The sequence below is a fragment of the Pseudoliparis swirei genome, chromosome 1 (assembly GCF_029220125.1).
Source record: "Pseudoliparis swirei isolate HS2019 ecotype Mariana Trench chromosome 1, NWPU_hadal_v1, whole genome shotgun sequence".
In the NCBI taxonomy this organism is placed as follows: domain Eukaryota; kingdom Metazoa; phylum Chordata; class Actinopteri; order Perciformes; family Liparidae; genus Pseudoliparis; species Pseudoliparis swirei.
In genome coordinates this window covers 6,739,061-6,759,243 of record NC_079388.1, presented here as the reverse complement: position 1 = coordinate 6,759,243, position 20,183 = coordinate 6,739,061, and the positions used below count along the sequence as shown (strand labels likewise).

Here is a 20,183-nt window from a genome sequence, read left to right as displayed (position 1 = left end):
TAATAAACTTTATATATGTTGTCAAGCAAAGAAAAAGTTACCCAAAGGCTGCAGGGAAATGTATACAACAGAGAGGGAGAAAGCATTGTTGTCAAAACAAAGAGGGTATCTCAGGTCACACGTACAGTGTCTGGGAATGTGTTGATGTGCAAGACAAGTGCTGATGTAGCTTTTCTCAGTACCTTAAACCCACTGTTGAACACAAAGAAGTTCATGGTCCAATCTTCAATCGATAATCCAATATTTACTTTAATGAATATAAATATATAAGAATACGTTTAGGAATAATTAGAACACTCATTTTTAGTATTTCTTTCTTTCAGTACTTTTAATAAAAGTCAGAAAGACATGCAGGGAAAAGGCACTGGTATCATGTCAGTGCAGACTTGTCAACTGCAATTTTCAGATTTTCTTTTCTTTCTTCAACACCGGTTAAAAGCAGTTTCCCAATAAAACCCATTTTGTTTGCTGAGTTGTAATTACTTTGATTAAGAAGAAAAAAAGTTAGATTTGTTTTCTTTTTTTTCCATTGCTAAAACATGAATGACTGCAAATCAGCTTGGCTGTGCCCAAACATACTAAGAGCTCATTAACTACAGATAGTACAATGTAGTGTAACCCAAGTACTACGCTGGTAATACATGGCGATTCTGGAATGAAATGAGTCATCCAAATCGTTCAGACAAAATATTAGAATATATTCTGCACAAGTGCAAGTGAGGATACTTTGGCTACATCATGTACTTACCTCTTCATTTTCACATTTAATCGCACACGTCTAACTCGTCATTTTATTCAAACCGCACTCCAAAATGAGATTGCATTCAACTGCTGTGTCATCGCAATCGGCAATTCACATTATTATTTATAATTTCTGATTCTAAAAAGGCAGAACCAATTTTGGTCAGCATTAATTCATGGCACACTCCCTGCTTAATAGAATCAATACTTTACAAGCACAGACCCATGGAACATTTGAAAGTACGTTACTTCAGTAGGAAACTATATTATCTGAGAAAATAGGAATCATTTCACACCTGCGTCAAACATTTGAGGTGAATTAGAGATAGTTGCCAGTTGTGCTTGAATATTGCATTAACACCACATTCAAACGACTGAAAGTAATTATTATTCTTTGTCGTGGAAGACTGTGATTTGATACTCTCGTGTGGTATTATCGTACAGTATGATGCGTTGATGTCATCCTCAAAACAGCATGATTTAAGTCCCCTGCTTGCTCATATCTTCTCACACCTGTTAACATATCCCAAAACCTGGAAATGGACATGTGGCTGGGTGCCTTCATCAAGTGTGGTAATTGTAGAGAAAAGAAAAAGAAGGAGAAAATAGTATTTTGAGACACGGCCCCAACACAACTGTTCATTCGTTGTTCTGAGCATCCCATTGTTCCACTCGCAATATCACGAAGCGAGTTTAAAATGTATTTTTTTGTTCTTCTTCTTCCTGAGAAATTAAACGACAGCTTCCAGTTTTTCCCTTTCGCTCCAACATCTCTGGAATCTGGGAGACAAAAACAAGGTGAAACGATTAAAACAGGAGCCAGATTAAACAGTGTACACATGAGTTGTCCTGCATCCTACCCGTTGATGCTCATCTGCTTACCTTCCTCCCCCCTGCTCTACCGACCACCAAACAGGTGGATCTTGGCGAACGCGATGGTCTCATCGTAGTCCGTGTGGCCCTTCTCGTAGATCACGAAGATGTACTTCTCGTCGTCCACGGAGCCGCTGTCCAATGATGTCATGCTGGAGTAGCCGCTGGGACCCGCCCAGATCTGCATAGCTTTTTTCACCCAGGATTTACCGTCAGTTAGCGACCAGCGTAAAGTCAGGTTCACTCCTGAAGGGGACGGGGAGAGACGTTAGCGTGGCGTATGAATCATACGGAGGTAAACTGGTTGTGTTGGCGTGCAGGAAAGCAGCAACAGCAGCTGTAGTGAAAAGCAACTTAGAACCTTTCCTCAAGTACGGTACTCCAGGTACTTTGAGGTTTAGTATCTCCATTCCAAGCTACTCTGTACTTCCACTCCATCATTAAAATAACATGATTAACTGACAATATATCATGCATTGTTGTATATTACAGAACCAAACAGCATATGAAAACTAGAATAAGTGCTTCACGGTTGAAAGCTTCAGCCAACACGTCAAGTTGCAGTTTACATCCATGTCGGTCCAAAATGTCATCACTTCATCATTGTATCCGATAAAACACCGGGTGTGAAATGATCATAATTAGTACATGAATTATAGGGTTATGGCCAAAAATGTGTCATAGTGACTTCTGACCAAGTCAAATTTGATGATGTTCTGTTCATGAGAATGGTACAGGCGGAGGGACGGACACCCCGAAAACATAATTGTTGCAGAACAATTACAAAAAATTAAAGAACTGATACCATGTCTTGCTTTTAAATATAAAATGGAAGAAATGGAGGCAGGTTCCCAAAAATGTCAATGTTTCTTAAATTAACTTGATTATGTCACTGTCTCTTAACTTTTAGTTTCTTTTAACTTGTCTTGTTCTGTGTTATTTGTTTTTAACTATGTGTTTCTTATGTTGCTGTCTGTCTTGGACAGGTCACCCTCGAAACAAGAGATGTTTAATCTCAATGGGACTCACCTGGTTAAATAAAGGTTTAAATAAAAAACATAATGCCTCTAGGTATTTCTATACGGTCATCTGTAACAGAGCCTTTTAACAGAATGACATCACTGCGCCCCAGGGACACAGGCCAGGTAGGAAGGAGAAGAGAGTCTGTCTCTTACTGTGCTGCTCGTTGGCGGGGTTGGTGAAGAAGAGCACGCCGTCCTTCACCAGAGCTCCGGCTGCCACTGCAGGATCCACGAGCTCGTAGTCAAAGTACAGACTGTCTACGGGCAGCGTCAATCCGCCATCGTGGCTGCGCACCACCATGCGACACCGACAGTGGAAGTTGTTCTGATTCCGCACGTTGATGACGATGCTGCCGTCCGTCAGCTCCACCGGCTGCAGGGCAGCAGAGAGGGTTAGGCTTGACGCTGATGAAACGCTCTGTTATTTAAACATTTATTGACTGGCATTCATTATGACTTCCCACTCAGGTTAAGATAACTGCCCGGTGTTTTTAAAACGTGCATTTTCACAGCTGTGGTTCTTTTGGCCACTAGAGGGCGGAAGAATTCCACAACGAGCGGACCAATAAACGGCTCTATTGAAAGTTGTTATGACACATCCAGCAGAAGCAATGCAACATCAGCATTCATCAGGAGTCATATTTATGTCACATTTAGGTCAGATCCTCTTTGTCTTCTTTCAGCTCTGTCTGTTTGTTTCTATTTCTCCAACTCCTCTTTTAACTGCTTACAATTGGACTTTCTTCCACAACTAGATGATAACATTGTCAGCTGTTTGTAAAAACTGACGGAAACTGGGTTGATAAAAGTGTATTTGCGCGAGGGGGGGGGGGGGGGTCATATTAGAAAAATACATTAGACCCATTGTTAATCCAAAAATATATAAATGGCTGGAGCTTTTATGAAATAACATTTCTAAAGCCGTTTATGATGTATTTACAGTTACAGTGTAGAGCTCAAATACAGGGTGAGGATACAACACAAAGGAGAGGTCGTTCAAAAATGCCACGGCAAGCAGCAGGGGACAAACAGTTATTTCTGTTTGTCATTCACTGGGATGTTTTTGGAGGCTGGATGTCTGAGACTCTCTGTGTGGAGACCTTGCTACTTCTAAGATATTTGTGTGCTTTCTGTTGTAGTAAGTAGAATAGGATAAAGTTTCATCCTCATGAAGACTATTTCTTAGAGGATAACTTTAAGCGTCCCGTTCAGCAAACCTCTCTGTTCCCACAGTGAGCTGTCAAAGTAGACCAGCATGGCGCGGTCCTGCAGGCAGCAGTAAACCTACCTGGCACTCGTCGGGGCTGAAGTCCTGGGCCTTCTTATTCTGGTTGTAAGGGATGCTTTTCAGCGCACCGCCGTTGTACCAGTTTTGTCCGTGGTCGTCACTCAGGATGCAGAAAACTCCGTTTGCCTTCAATGTGCCATGACCACACACCACCAACCTCCCCTTGGCGGGGTTGTAGCGCTTCTGTAGTGCAAAGACACAAAGAAATTTTGGACTCGGCAAATATTAAATTTTAAAAAAGGTACAGTCTCAAACTACATATAAATCTGAAAATGATTTAAGATATCTCTCAGAGGGGAAATTCAGGTCAAGAAGGTAAGAGTGACGCCCTGTCAGCAAGAATAATATACATGATTAAATAATGACACTTGTAAATGTCCATGATGAAAAAAAACAGGACAACATAAATATATTAAAGAATCGAATAGTATGTGTTTACTCTCGAAAAAGAGTTCAAAGTAATGTGTAATGCTACAAAGACATCATGAAACAAACCATAATAAATATCCACACTGCTGATTTTGAGCTGTTCAGATGCTCAACTGTGGAGAGGTATAGGCAACTCATTTGCACCATTACAAAAAACACCCTGCAGTAATATCACGATCCTGTTGCTGCAAACATCTCAAATGCTCTGCTGTCCCTTTTTATGCTTTCAATGTGTGTTTTTTTCTAACGAGGCCAAAAATAAAAAGCTCCCTGTCCAATTTATTCTATTTATAAGATGCAATTTAAAGAAGGCACATATTAGGAGAGGTAAGTATTTTGCTGGTTTAACACAAAAACTATTTGAGCTAGTTATGATCCAAAGAAACGGATGTATAATGTGACTGTTAATGATCTTACATACCTTTTTTTGGAATTATGCACAGTTTAAAAAAGATATATCACCAATTACAATACATGTGTGATGAGTACATTTTAGAGTCAATAAAACAGATTTATAATCGTTGTCACTAATAAATGGACAACCATCTGTGGCCTCAGAGAACTGCCCGGTTTCTTGTACATCTGATAAATGATGTCATTAAAAGCAGAATGACACACCTTAGTATGTAGTAGATCTTCTCACCGTGATTAAGTTATTATATTATTATTACCACAGATATGTCTGCCTTTGAAATCTCTCACCCTGGTTAAACCTGTCAATAGTGTATAATCACGTGCATGCAGTATGAAGGTATTTTAGCTTGAATTGGATCTTATGTTACAACTATGAAGTAACGTCATGTAGCGTTCGGGCTCACCTGAATGCCGAAGCCCGGCCCGGGACAAAAGGACTTTACTCCCAGCTGGCCCGACAGGTTCCTGGGCTTGCTCCAGCTGAGGCCGTCGTCCTTGCTCTCCACCATCATGGTGCTGGACGGGCTGCAGTGATAGTGGTTGAAGCAGAGGACGTAGACCACAATCACCGAGCCGACCTCCTCGTCCACCACCACGGAGCCCAGGTTCAGGCCGTCTATCATCGCTCCATCATCGATTATGAAGGACGTCGGGGACCAGGTGGCTCCTGGAGGGACGGGGGAGGAAGAGGAGAGGATTCAGTCATAAAATAAACTCTGACACCAAATTACATATGTTTGCGACATAATACATTCAAGTTTTGTTTTGGATATTTCCCAATAATCGTACTCCCCCTGTCTTCCTGATTTTGCGTCCATCCCAAGTGGTCTTTTAGCCCCACCTTGACGGTTGTGTTACTTTTTGTGTCACAGCACAATTCAAATGTGTACACTTGGAAAATCCTTTCAGAAATGTGTCCATTCATTCTATACCAATGATCAGTTGAGACAAAAGCATACATGTAAGTGTTTTTGTCTTGATGCTTTTGTGTTTTGTGTCTCAACTTCAATCGTATGTGTAATCGGGGCTGTGTTGCATAAGTAGCCCTACTTATGCAACACAGCCCCGATTACTCATATAATTTAAGTCTTTTTTTGTAAAATAATCCCATAACCTTTTCAACCCTAGCTTCTTTTAAGGCTTCTGCTCGAAAAACACATACCCGAACTAAAAAAGGGCATATCTCCTCTACCACAAGGGCTATTTGAATAATGTTTGTGTTAGAATAAAAGTAAACACTTGAGAGAATACTCAAGATGTGTAAATATCAGCCTATATGTTACTGGTTAAGATTAAATGAAGATGGCACACAGCACCAATTAAAAAAGTTACAGGTTCGCCTGATAAAAAGCACTTACAGTATTTTTATGATTATCTCTTTGGAATGATGCAGCGGAAAGGTTTAAACTTCCTCAGCATCAAAGCAAAATATCTGACCCGTCGCTCTGCAAAGTTTGATTTTGAAAAAGTGAAGCAGAACTAAATTAGAGTCTTATTAGTAAAGAGAATTTAGGCGAGGTCTCCAAAATGGACATTTGGGCACATTGGGCACCATCTGTGCCATTTGAGTTTATATATTATATATTGAAACTATATATTTCACTTTTATATTACGAATGGGGTTCAATACATGGAAATACAGCATTTGAAAAAATATATAACATGTTTTATTTTTTAAAGTAAAGTTTTGAATAAAAGTTTTTATATCATGTATAAGATTAGCAACAGTTTAGGAAACCAGGTATCAAAATATCACCAGCTCCAATTTGAAAAATGCAGACATTTTGTCGTGCTACTTCTTCCTCTGCAGCCTTCTTGAGGAAGCCATATATTTCCTGTATTACCTGTAAGTTTACATTGAATCAAACCAAGTCGTTTCACAAGGTCCACTTACCTGTTTTGCTCACGGAGCAACACGCTATTCACTTATGAAGGCCCCACTATGTGGCTGAAAGCTAATTTTTGGTAAATTTGTTTGCTAATTATGTTTTTGTCATGATATTTAATAATCAACAAATGTAATGGCTGTTTATTGATTGACTGTCTTTCTTTTAGAAACTGACGTTTCGTGTCCTGTTTTGACGCTCAAAACAGAAAATTACAGTCCGCTTGAGTGATTGTTAATTTATTTGACTTTTCTCTCCCTTTTGTGACGGTGACATTTCTCCTGTAGACTCATAACCACTTTCAGTGTGCGTATGTCTCGGTTTGTGATGGCCTGTCGTGGGCGCCCCTTGCCTTTGTCTGTGGACCGCCGCATAGCGATGAACTTTTGTCCTTTGTCGTGCTCTGATAACTTTCTGGCCTCTGAGAAGGCCAGCAGGCTTCCCTTTGGGGTGAAGCTGAGCAGGGGGATCCTGTAGGTGTTCACCTGCCCCTGGACTCCGCTCACCCACAGCAGCTGCTCTTCATACAGCAGAGGGTCGATCTGGACCGCAAGGAAAGACCAGAGCATTCACGAAGGGGAAAGAGTTCAACATTTGTTAGCAACACCAGTCAGGTGACACAAGCAGGTGATGATCACACTTTCACATCAGGAAGCATTTATTGTATTTATCCATTTCAGGCTGCAAGAGCTCCTCCCTCCCATTACTGTGCGCAGTAGGCTTCCAATTGGTTGAACTGATACTTGAGTATTTCCCTTTTTAACCTTTTATACTTCTGCTTCACTATACTTTAACATTGTACTTGGCATCCCACTACATGTATTTAACTGCTACAGTTGTTAGTTAAGTTTCAAATCAATGTTTCACAGACCAAAACATGATCAGTGTATTCAATGCAAAGCTTTCATCTCTGTCCCTTTAACATGAATCCATTTCCTAATGCTACATGTACAACTGTATAATACATATACATTAGTCATGAATGCATAAGTGATGTGAAACATAACTGTTCAAATAATATTTGACTTTAATAAAGTATCATGTTACCCAAAGGTGCATGTGTGTGTGTGTGTGTGTGCGTGTGTGTGTGTACATATTCGAATTTAAATCAGCTATAATAAAGTAGTTTACATGTTATGTATCAATAATAATAGCTCAGTAAAGTAGTTGTAAGACTGACTGAGGCAACAGACTTTCCTTTTCAGTCTGTCATGGTGTGGGAGCTCTGTCGCTGCTTCTACATTGTAATCCGTATTTCTCCACTCACTATTACAGATGAATGAATGCATACAGACTGGACGCTCAAACATCCCGGACATCAAGCTGAATCCACATTTGTGTGACTCCATCTCGATGTTTCTCTGGTTGTTGACGCGCCTACCTGCTCGGCACAGCCGCCGGGAGACAGCAGAAGGGAGAGCAGGAAGCCCAGCACAGCGACGCGGCTCCCGGTCTCCATGGTGTAGATTCACGTCCTGGAGACTGGTGCTTTATTCCGATAGAGAAATAACATCAGTTATTACACGAGTACAGAGGAGTTTCTAGATTAATCCACGGGGGGGAAAAGGCGGAAAAGCTCGCCACAGCTCGAGACACCGCAGCATACAGAACCAGTAAGTCATGTGACCAAGGAGGGTGGTCACATGACTACCGTCTTTATTTTCCGCCATGCACCAAAATAAAAGGTAATTATTAATGACACTCAACATAGAGACATATCTATATATATCTCTATATCATTTTATTTTTTAAGTCAGATAGCCTTTTTTTATATTGTCTGGCACTATTTTATGTTGTATTTTCTGAAACTTTGTATAATGTGATACTGCTGCTGTCTTGACCAGGACTCTCTTGTAAATTAGATTTTTTTTTAAATCTCAATGAGGCATTTCCTGGTTAAATAAATGTAAAATTAAAAAGATTTTAAAAATTACACATACTACTTCTAACCAGACGGGGGTGGAAATTGTCCACAACCATAGATGCCACATTGACTATCCAGTGTTACAGTATAAAGTCTTGTATATATTTAGGTGTGTTCGGGGAAACACATGCTATGAATTTGTATCCTTTGTATGACCCCATTGATCCACGGCCATCCGCAGATTTAATGTGTGACTGCTCTAATAGAGCAGCTACACGATGCGAATGAAGACAAACAGGAAGCTCTCCAAGAATAACATCGAAAGATAGTCTGTCACAAAATCCCAAATCCCACCTCCAAAAGTCTGAAGAGGCTTACTTCATTATAGCATCGCACATTTGTAGTGCTGAATGTGTTGAGCTGTGAACTAGAACCCACATTCCTGGAGTCAGGCACGTGCACAGGTAGAGCCCTAGTGTATGGAGGACTTAAAATGACTTAAGTATAAATAAATAAATAAATGCATGAATAAATACAAGAATAAATAAATAAATGCTTAAATAAATGTATAAATAAATACAGAAATAAATAAATGCTTAAATAAATGTAATAAATACAGAAATTAATAAATATAAGTTATAACTCAACAGGACATCATTAAATAAATGTATTTCTACATTTCTTCATTTATTTATATCTCTATTTATGTGTCCACGCGTATTTCTTCATTTATTTATGTGTGACATTTATGTGTCCATATATTCAAATGAGCTGGGCGGTCCGAACCTCATTGTTGAACAGGATTGGTCAAGTCGGAGAGCAAGACAGAAGCAATCGATCCCTAGCACTTGGACCTGTAGACGAACAGCGTTTATTATGCATTCTTGTCTGTACATTCTAAATACTACTGTTGTTGAGTCACGAAATGTAATTTAAGGATGTTTTCAGCCGAGAAGTTAGTAGTTTAAGCATCAAATCTGTGGTCGGTTTATCGAGATTCAGCCTAATAAGGATATGCGACGGAGATTTGAGGTCCTGCTCGCGGGACCAGTGAGCTCCGGGCGCCGGGCGCTCAGCGCGCTGTGTGGCCGCCGAGAGCAGCCTGATCTCGGCAGGACTTTTTGAAATGCTCCGCTGGCTCTGACGTCTCCGTAGCGGCTAAACATGAGATATAATTAGGTTTTGGAGGATCTAAAGAGCACAAAGAGTTTATTATTTATTAAAAGATAACGTTACGTCAATTTGACTGAGGGTTAAGATTCATAACTTCATATTGTAGCGACAATGGGTCAGGAAAGCTACGAGACGTTGTATAGTTATTACCGTTTATTCGTAGCCTACACCAAACAACAGTGAACACCGCAACACATTCTACTCCACTGTAAAGTATTTTACAGTGAATAATTGGAGTAAATTCATGAGCAAGAACAGTTGATGTGGTGACGTCACAAGACCAGAAAGACCGTCCTGCGTCCTCGAGAGTCTGGACTCCCAAGACCAGAGTCCAAGAAAACACGAGTCTGTACTCAGTGTACTTGGAATTGATAAAGGGCTGAAGTCAAAAAGCTGTCTAGGCTAACTTCTGCTAACGGTTAGCTGAGCGAGCCAACTTCAGCTTCATGTGCCAGGCAGAAGTAGTAGAGCACAACACACCAGGTGCATCACACTCCTGTGACCAATCATGCTTTAGACAGAGGTTCGGACCGCCCAGCTCATTTGAATATACGGACAGTAAATGTCACACATAAATAAATAAATAAATGAAGAAATACGTGTGGACACGTAAATAGATAAATAAATAAATGAAGAAATACAGAAATGTAGAGATATATTTATTTAATGATGTCCTGTTGATTTATAACTTATATTGATTAATTCCTATATTTATTTATTTATTTATACATTTATTTAAGCATTTATTTATGTATTTATACATTTATTTATTTATTCCTATATTTATTCATGCATTTATTTATTTATACTTAAGTCATTTTGAGTCCTCCATACTAGTGGTGCTCAAGCACCAGCCCCTTTGCCCGGGATGAGTAAAGTGCCCTTTTTGCTGGAGCCCACTTTTTTCATTCATCAGGATTTAAGAATAAACGTTACTCGCTCTGTCATCAACTCCCCCCAAATGTGTTTCAATATCCAACGGGGCATTTATTTGAGTTGTGAGAATTTCGCTCACGACCCCCCCCCCCCCCCCGCCGCGCCACGCCCCTCCCTCCTCCACTTAGTGCTCGCGCAGTGCTCCTAGCGCCACCAAACGGCTGCACCTCCTTCTCCTCTGACGCGCAGCACCAGACACACAGGTCATGACGTGTTTGTCCCCTGACGTTGTTTCTGATAAATCAACCTCAACATTACGCTGCTGAAAACAAGACGTCACAACTGGTCCGACGTTTCCTAAACAAATAAACAAACAAAAACTCACGAAATCCGTGATTTCAAAGCCTCGTCCAGCTGTTTACTGACGTTAGTTATGTTTTAGAGAATAGAGAGACGGAGAGAGAGAGAAGAGAGAGAGATAATTCTTCTGTTATATTTAACAGGGGCTAGTCTAGGATTTGCGTGGCCAGACTGAAAAAAAAGGCCTCTCTTGTTCAGAGGGCCGGGCCAAATGTGGAGGCGGCCCGCGGGCCTTAGTTTGAGGACCACTGCTCTTGGCTGTTGATGTCTATCAATATCGCTCATTTTGAAAATGACGTCAAAGGGCAGTACGGATCCGTATCAGACCAGCGAGGAGGGCGATATGTGGCTGGCATGACGACCCATTAGCCAATCAGAACGCTTGTACTGTTGTTGCTATATAATAATTCATCTTTATTCATAAAGAAAATGTGGTCTGATGCTGCCAGAGGAGACGCAGGTCGAGGATGTATTGCATCATCAGTGTAATGCTGCTGACGCTTCAACTCTGGCAGAGTTTTTTTTTGCCATTGGGTTCCCTTTTTTTAGTTTGAGCACCTGCCCGCCAAAATGTCTGTGCACGTGCCTGCCTGTAGTCATGAGGCCCTGATGATCTCAGTCACATGTGAGAGAGAGAGAGAGAGAGAGAGAGAGAAATAGAGAGAGAGAGAGAGACGAAACTCTGCTGAGGAACATTTGAGGTGAAAGTAACATGCACCACGGTCTGTTGGCGCAACCAGGAATACAGTAGTTGCTTTCAAGGGATCTATGTGGACCCAGAAGGAAATACACTCATCAAAGTTGTGTTGACATGATGGCCTTTCATCTAAAATGCAGGTAAGATGTGCTTGATTGTGTGAGATATGGACTTCTGGTTTAATTTGTGCTAGTTACAGTCTTAGAGGTGAACTAATCAACTGGAACATGTTGGATAACCACAGAAAAACGCAGGGTTTTTAATCTAACATTTAAAAACCAAAGCAATGTGACATGTCTTCACCATCTTCTTTACCTGTATGTCCAATGACAGCTTTTTATATCTATTAAACATGTTGGAGATGAACTATTGTAAACTTTGAGCATCTCTGCTCAAAATGTAAATATGTGTTGAACAAAAAAGATCTTGGGAAATGTTATTTCTCTGCCCCCTAAATATACACAAACACAACATGATTCGTTAGGTTCAGCATTACACGCAACACACATGGGCGTGAAGACAAGTTGCAATCTTAAGATAAGAGATTTGGGGTTTCACTGATGAGCTCAAGACATCTGTTCGTAGTTACATACTGCTTCCTGTGTTTGAACGCAGCCTTCTGCTTGCATGCCTCAACAATATTATCTGGTGATATATTTAGCTCTCTCCTCTTGAGCAGGTCCAGAATAAACAGGCAACGATACAGCGTCCACAGTCAGTGGGACTTTATTTGCATGCAGGAAAGTGAAAATGAGTTCTTAAGGCCGAAAGGAGACCTGCGTGAAGAGAGGGCTGAGGTAGAGGGCTGAGGTGACAGCGTAATATCGCAACTGCAGCCTTGAGGTTTTCACACTTCAGTGGTGAAATGTGTCTCCGTCACAGGCGAGAGCGCGAGAAGGAAACGGACCCAGAGACAGATGGGTGGACTATAAGTAGCATGTCTTTAGTTTCATCACAAGAAGTCTGCTGTGGAGGTGCAGAGTCACATATACTGTACCTTTCATCGTCTATAACTGACTGTGTTACACTGACGTGATAACAGATGACATTCTGCACATTCAAGTGCAGATATGGGCAACATTAAAAGGCTCATTCACTTAAATCGTCTCCTCAAAACTGAAACCATCCAATAAAAGAGGAACAGCCGTTGCAGTTGAGGCCAGCAGCTATGAAAGCAGAACTGATCTGGTTTCCTGCAGGTTCTCAGACTCTAAATAATCTGTGTGCATTTTGAACAGAGATAATAATCATTTTATTTTTTATTTTTTATTTTATAAAGGCTGTGGTGGACTTGATGAGCGTTTTAGAAAGACACAACAACACTCCCCGGCAGACTGCCCTGTGTGACAAGTCTGAGCCATCCATTAACAGCACTTCACAACCTTTGATCAAGTCACATGACCTAAAGTCAGCTTACCATTGCTCATGGTTTACATGAATGAGGTATACACTGGATGTTAATTAACACGTACCTCTTTGAAAGTGGGTACAGTCCCAATGTGTTGTTCATACCGTATAATCGTCATTGCACTGCTGACAGTTAGACTCCTGAGGGACAGGAGATCCATTGGGATCCACCTCTCATTTTAACTGTTTAACCATTAGTTAAAGCAATTGCAACCATTTCAACCATTATTATTACTGTCAATTATTTGAACTTCTTATCTGTATCTTTTGACACAAGCTAACTGTTTCAACTGTTTATACTTACCTTTGACTCTAGCTAATTATTGATCATATTATTTTATGTAACCCGAGAAAGTTTTCCGTCCATTGTAAATAGTTGAGGTTCCCACATATCGCCGAGCAGCTGCAGTGACCCCTGAGGCCTCTGGTTGGGAATCATTGTGTTAGGAAACACAGATAAACAAATGTATATATCTAGCCTACTTTATTCTACAGGATGAAATATGCTGCCTCACTAAATCCCTCCTGAATCCTTAATCATCTAGTAGTCGGCTTCCTGTATGAGTCACAGTGACATGGTTTCATGATCTTTTAGGTTTCTGCAGACAGGCTTTTACTCCATAACCTCTGCTGCAGCCCTTCTCTGTGACCTGGATGTCTCTGATGGAATTGATAAGTGATGCATGTCATACAAAGTCGCTGGATTCTCTTTTTCAGACTTGAAATGAAAGTTTCAGGACCCATGAAGAAATTCTAAACACTTTCAAATGTTCTTTTTTCCATAACGGTGTCCTCTTATCAGGGTTGGTGAAGTTAATCTGACTTTATAAAAAAATTTAGGATGTGGTTACCTCTGAGATGATGGAGGACAAGAGTGGCGTATCTCACGTGATGGAGGAGAGCCAGGTGGATGTGCAGATCAAACAAACCAAAGCTCAGCCACAGCTGGCCGACAGACCCAACTGGACTAATGGTAAACAGCTGCTTCTTTATTCCTTTTATACGGTGAATTGTGCTGCAAAAAACTCTCCATTTTCTCATGTTTTTGAGATGATCAGAAGGTCTCACCTGGGCTAGTTTACAAATACAAATATATATATCCTTCAGTATTTAAACGTTATGACAGCCAACAAATCTATATGGGGTTACATTTGTGCAAAAACGATGTTGTTGTCTATAATTTAAAGTTCAAAGTTATCTTTATTGTCAATTTTCCAATGTTGAACATACAGAAAATATAAAATACGTTTGTCTCTTTTGTCCGACATAGAGTGAAATAATAGTAATAAAGTGATAAGGTAATAAATAAATTGCAAACAGTCAACGGTTAACAACAACAAAGAACAGTATAATACTTGTTTAAATGCTATAACTGTGTTACATCCTGTTGTTTAACATTTTACATGGACATATCTGATTATTTTCCTTGTGCCGATGCAAAACATGCACCAGTCCACTATTATTGATAGATGCTTTGCACAAATGGAACATCATAACATTCATCGCTAATTTGCAGATGGTCTTGTCAGTAGACAGGATCAATGAGCTTGTACCTAATATTAATTAAAAGGCGAATAAACTAACTCATCAATGCAACCCTTTTGTAGACATAGTCAAATCAGATCAGATTAATTATTAACTGCATCGTTATGACCTTCACATTCACCCTGAGAACATCCTGGAATAGTTTTGGGGAAAACAAGTTAGTTATTACATATATGCACCAGTTAAAATTCTTGTTACACTAAAGCTTGTTACAGCTGTGCTGCCCCGTAGACCTTTGTGCCGCAGTGCTTCGTGTCATTAAAGTACAACAGCGCTCTTATTTTAGATTACCTCATGACTGGACCTACTGACTGTCATGTAGTACCGCATGAGAGAAGCGTTATCACCTCGGAGTCACCGTAACGTCACGCTCACACAGATACCAGCAAACAGAGAGATGCTTTAACTACTCAACATGGAGCCTATTATACGTGTTATATATGCAACGTTTGGGATTTAAAGTCACATTTTGTAGGTGTGAGCAACAATTGGTTGTACAGCATGTGTTTGCATTTACTGACCCACTTTATGTCAGTGAGAAATGAGTAGTTATTTATATTTGACTGCCCTCATTCTGTGGTATGGGTGAGTGTTTGACTGCCTTTCCACTGCTGCTATATTGCTTTTACCTCAATTCTCTCTCTCTCTCTCTCTCTCTCTCAGGTCAGTGTGTTGTGGCGATGCCAAGCTGTTCGATGCTTAACCCGAGCTTTGATCTGTCTCTATGCCGTGCCAAACTGGAGAATGATGGCTTTCAGGTCAGCACACACACACACACACACGCACATGCACACACAGGATGACATACTGTGGAACTGCAACATTCAGAAATCTTTAGTTAAATTCATGTTTAATTGAGGTTGTTAATTTGTTTTATTTCTCAGATTCCGGTCCGAGACATGGAGGCTCCGCTGCAGGCCGCTCTGGGCGTTCCCTCAGTCAGGAGATACCTGGTTTTGAACTCCGCTCTCTTCCATTTCATACTGGCACCGGTATGTCTGGAAACCACAGGTTGCTTTGCTCCACAGCTGGAGCACGAGGGTGCAGTTAGCTTAGCATTAAAGATGGAAGAAAAGGGAGAAGAAAGAACTTGCACGGCTCTGTCCAAAGACTAAAACAAGCTGCACCTCTGAAGCCTCTTAATTCACAACATATTAAATATTCTTTGATTCATCCTTACACATTTTTTTAAGTGTCACACAGAACATGCTTCAACTATTTATAGACGAACAAAGACAATACCAATCCCTGTCCCTGAACAACACTTCTAATTCATTAGTGAATACAGTTTCCTGTTTATCTTGCCTCTAATATTTGGCCTTTGCATTTTAATTTTTTGTAAAACTTTTTGCAGTTTGGTTTTAACCCTTGTGTTGCCTTCGGGTCAATTTGACCCGATTCAATGTTTCACCCTCCTGTCGCCTTCGGGTCAATATGACCCGATTCAATGTTTAACCCTCCTGTTACCTTTATATTTACTAACATATTTTACCCTTGAGGTCAATATGACCCCAGCTATTAAAATCTCCAGAAAATTATTAGAATTAATATTGTTTTCCAAGTTTAAGTGTGAGGTACTTTATGTTTGTTTGTTGACTCCCGAAAGAACACCGACATTAAACATTGAATCGGGTCAAATTGACCCGAAGGCGACAGGAGGGTTAAATATTGAATCGGGTCAAAATGACCCGAAGGCAACACAAGGGTTAAAGTTTGTTATTTTAGCTTTTATGCTGCAGTTTGGGCCAGCTAATCATATGTAATAAAATAATATGCATATTTTTCAAAATGAAGAACAGTTTCTTAAATGCTAGTTGCAAGTTGCTGATAGAATATTTGATGCTTTTAGTATTTCCACGTTAATACTCCTCCCTCCACCAGGTGCTGTATGTGGTGGTGTGGTGCGCTGTGTTCTCCACACTCCACAACCTGGTCAGGGACAACTGGGTCCTCTGCCTCTCTGTCAGCATGGTCTCCATCTTCCTCACCACTGCCATCATCTTCGTCCTCCACCACAGTAACAAGGAGGTAAGGTCAAACGAGTTTATAGTAATGCTGACATTTTCATTTTAACGATCATACATCCTCCTTTTGAACCTTGAATTTCTTCAATTACATAAAAAAACAAAAATGTGAAATAAATGATTCTCGAACACCTTTCTTCCGTTTCTGTTTTAGATCAACATGAACGTGGACGTTCGGTTAATCCAGGTGAACGAGAGGTTGGTGAAACACCAGCTGCTGGTGGCCGTGGCCGACTGGGTGCAGTCCTGCACTGGAAACATGCAGGTAGTTCTCATGACATCAGGTCCACACATGTGCAACACAACCATGACACGGCAGACACACCGTATGAGGCTAAAAGACATAGAAAACCATTCTTTAACTTTCTTTATTTTATAAAGGAATATCTGTGTGTCTGCAGGTCTGCATGTCTGTCTGTCTGCCTGCCTGCCTGTCTGTCTGCCTGCCTGTCTGTCTGTCTATCTGTATGTCTGTCTGCCTGCCTGTCTGTCTGTCTATCTGTCTGTCTGTCTGCCTGTCTGTCTGTCTGTATTTCTGTATGTCCTTCTGTCTGTATGTCTGCCTGTCTGTCTGTCTATCTATCTGTATGTCTGTCTGCCTCTCTGTCTGTCTGTGTGTTTGTCTGTCTGTCTCTCTGTCTTTCTGTCTGTCTGTCTGTATGTCTGTCTGTCTGTCTATCTGTATGTCTGTCTGTCTGTCTTTCTGTCTGTCTGTCTGCCTCTCTGTCTGTGTGTTTGTCTGTCTGTCTGCCTGTATGTCTGTCTGCCTGTCTGTCTGTCTGTCTATCTGTATGTCTGTCTGCCTCTCTGTCTGTCTGTATGTCTGTCTGCCTGTCTGTCTGTCTGTCTGTCTGCCTCTCTGTCTGTCTGTGTGTTTGTCTGTCTGTCTGTCTGTCTTTCTGTCTGTCTGTCTGTTTCAGGACAAACAGAACAAAAATGTGAGTGAATAGGTCTATTCTCCATAAAAAGTAGTATAATTTATACCCAGAGTGGAAGCAGACATTTGGAGGTCAGTAATCAAATAACAAAGAGAGTAATTTGAACACTGCAAATAAAAGCTGAACAGAAGGTGTGGGTGTAAAGAGTTCATGTCATCAGTAACTGTGGGATGTGGGTGGTTATTCAGTACATCAATAATGAACAACCAACATGAATACTATTGCGTCGGCAGCCACTGATGCTTTGTACTCGTCTGTCTGCAGCTGTACTTTGTGTTTTGGGACATGTCTCGCTGTCTGAGGGCGCTGACTGAAACTTTAGAGGAGCGAAGCTCTGTGGAGGACGACACCCAGGTGAGTGAGTCGAGTCGGCCGACATCTGTCCCCCTGTTGGTTCTCCTGCTCAATCGCTTTTTAAAAATCAATAGACACACATTTCTAGCTGCTTCTGAAAGGATGCATATTTCTATATCATCTGGCAAACAGAAGCTCAGCCCTTGAAGGACAGTATCACATTTCGTTGGCTTCCACATTTCGCGGCGTGGAGAAAGTTTAAAACCAACAATGTCTCACAGAACAAAATGAAGAGGAACATGTCGCATCTCGTTCTTGTGACCGAGGACGCGGCTGTTGACCCCGAGCTTGGCGGGTCCGATGCGGAGCAGGACTCCAGTGAACAGAGGCCTCTGCTGAGACACGAGGACACTGGCTGCAGTACCTCATCCAGCCAGTGGGAGGGCGCCAGAGTCAGCACCAAATACAGCCTCATCCCTGATGCGTCGTTACCTGCCCAGGTGAGGAGAGATGATGCTGCCAGTCGACTCGATTCCCACACAGAGGGAATTTATATGAGAGCCGTGCTATTGTTTCATTATGACACAGCAGAATAGAAATATACTACAAAATACAGTGTTTGTAAAGTGGAGTTTTTATTTGACAAATCATCTATCAGGTAGATGGTTTGTAACTAAGCAACTAATAATCAGACAGGTTTCAACCTTTATAGGGCTTCATTCAAATGCCCACTTATGATGTGTTCTGATTGGTTAATTGGATCAAAGAGAAAGAAATAAGGAAGTGTCATTCCAAAAATACTTTTTAAAACTCCACATCGTCCTGCTCCTCTACGTGTGAGTGAGTAAAGTTTCCTCCTTTTGCACCTTTATTTCTAGTGACGTGGTTTCACTGCCACCACCACCTACTCTCTTGTGTCTCAGGGTGACAGCCGGTTGCTATGACTCCTGAGTTTTAACGTACCTCTTTGCAGGCTAAAGCCTACCAGCTTCTGATGACCTACAGCGCCGCTTACGTGAGGCTGCTGGTGTCCGAGAGGCTGTCAGGAGCCTCAAACTACCGGCCGGACCCTCGGAGGAACCACTGCTCCGACGCCCACCTCTGCCTCTGCCAGTACATCAACAATAAGATCCTTCGATAACAGAACCAGAGTCAAACCAGGAACTTTGAACTTGTAAACTACAGTCTTCAAGACTTTTGCCTTCCACGCATGCCCTTGAGCAAACAAACTGACATGTGAGAGCATTTCCTCTGGAGCGGCATGTTGTTTTGATTCAATCAGGGAGCGTTTTGGAGCTTCACACTCAGGGTTCTGTGAGTCCGGTGCCGCTGTGTTCACGCCAGCTCGTTCTCTCTTTCTGCACCGTGCCAAACGCTGCAGGTCTGATCCACCTGCTGTAAACTCTATTTGCACTTGCAACATGGCCTTAGTTACTGTAAGCTATTAGGATTTAACGTTTACAAAATGTTGGTAATTGTATAAAATACAACACATAAATAGTAAACTAGTGCTTTTATATCTTTTTTGGCTTGTGACCTTTTACAAAAGGTCAGTGTCTAGTCCTGCCTATGTAGACCAGTACTTTTACTTCTGATTCTTTAAGTAGATTTGGCTCACAAAACTTCTTTCCTTTTACTTAGTAGGAGTTTGACAGTCGTGTAAGAGGTATTCACATGTTCTAAAATTAAAATGCAATGTCATAATGTTCAAAATACTTAAAGCATAAAAAGAAAAAGCACTCTGCAGCCGAATGAGAAGGATCTCAGTTCTATATTACTGTATTTTATATTCTTGGATTTATATTTGTTGATATTTTTTATTTGATTTCATGTTTAAGTTGCTGGAGTTAAAGTGATTATCGCCAACTTATTATTATTATTCTGTAACGATGCATTGTATTTTATGGACGGATCACGTTTTGTGTGTCGAATCCAAACCTGCAAAGTAAATAGGACAACATTTGGAAGTATGACGTAATATAAATTTGAAAATGTTCAAGTAAAGTACCTAACATTGCAATTAGGAACATCATTTGAGAACATTTCAATATTCTTCCACTGAACTTTGATTGCACTAATATGTCTGCCATAACGATGGAAGCATGAAGCGAAAGAGACTTCCCATGATGCAGCTGTGCAATGATGCTGAAAGCAGGTTACCATGAATCCTTTGCTTGATATATTACCATAAATGTCAGCCACAGCAGTCGAGCCAGAGTGTGTTTGTTGTTCTGTTATTGTGTGTAGGTGGATTAGATGTCTTTATGCATGTGTGTGTGTGCAGGTTGCTGGGTTTCTCACATATTCCCAGCGATTACCCATCAGCCCCGGTGCTGTGGCTGAGATGGCAGC

General features: G+C 41.0%; 2 protein-coding genes across 4 annotated transcripts; one reads left to right on the top strand and one right to left on the bottom strand.

The window, feature by feature from the left end:
• Positions 1-297: 297 nt before the first annotated feature.
• neu1 (neuraminidase 1) lies at positions 298-8,239 on the bottom strand. The gene is made up of 7 exons (XM_056412594.1): positions 8,035-8,239; positions 7,006-7,195; positions 5,172-5,434; positions 3,925-4,107; positions 2,790-3,009; positions 1,624-1,860; positions 298-1,521 (listed from the first exon to the last, which is right to left on the bottom strand). Exons 1-6 carry the CDS (start codon positions 8,110-8,112, stop codon positions 1,640-1,642), a joined length of 1,155 nt encoding a protein of 384 aa, XP_056268569.1. The 5' UTR covers positions 8,113-8,239; the 3' UTR covers positions 298-1,521; positions 1,624-1,639.
• A 3,208-nt stretch (positions 8,240-11,447) lies between these two features.
• Positions 11,448-20,042, top strand: LOC130204908 (transmembrane protein 268). 3 transcript variants are annotated; one of them, XR_008833867.1, is made up of 10 exons: positions 11,448-11,763; positions 13,871-14,003; positions 15,239-15,333; positions 15,460-15,567; positions 16,457-16,603; positions 16,754-16,864; positions 17,802-17,891; positions 18,113-18,331; positions 18,544-18,671; positions 18,805-18,892. XR_008833867.1 is itself a non-coding variant. In XM_056432039.1 (9 exons), the coding sequence occupies exons 1-9, from the start codon at positions 11,758-11,760 to the stop codon at positions 18,577-18,579; spliced, it is 945 nt and encodes a 314-aa protein (XP_056288014.1). In that variant the 5' UTR covers positions 11,448-11,757; the 3' UTR covers positions 18,580-18,897. The 3 variants fall into 3 exon arrangements, 2 of the variants coding, with proteins under 2 accessions (XP_056288014.1, XP_056287926.1); XM_056432039.1 differs by having other exon boundaries at positions 18,544-18,897; XM_056431951.1 differs by lacking the exon at positions 18,544-18,671 and having other exon boundaries at positions 11,574-11,763; positions 18,805-20,042.
• Positions 20,043-20,183: the final 141 nt, after the last annotated feature.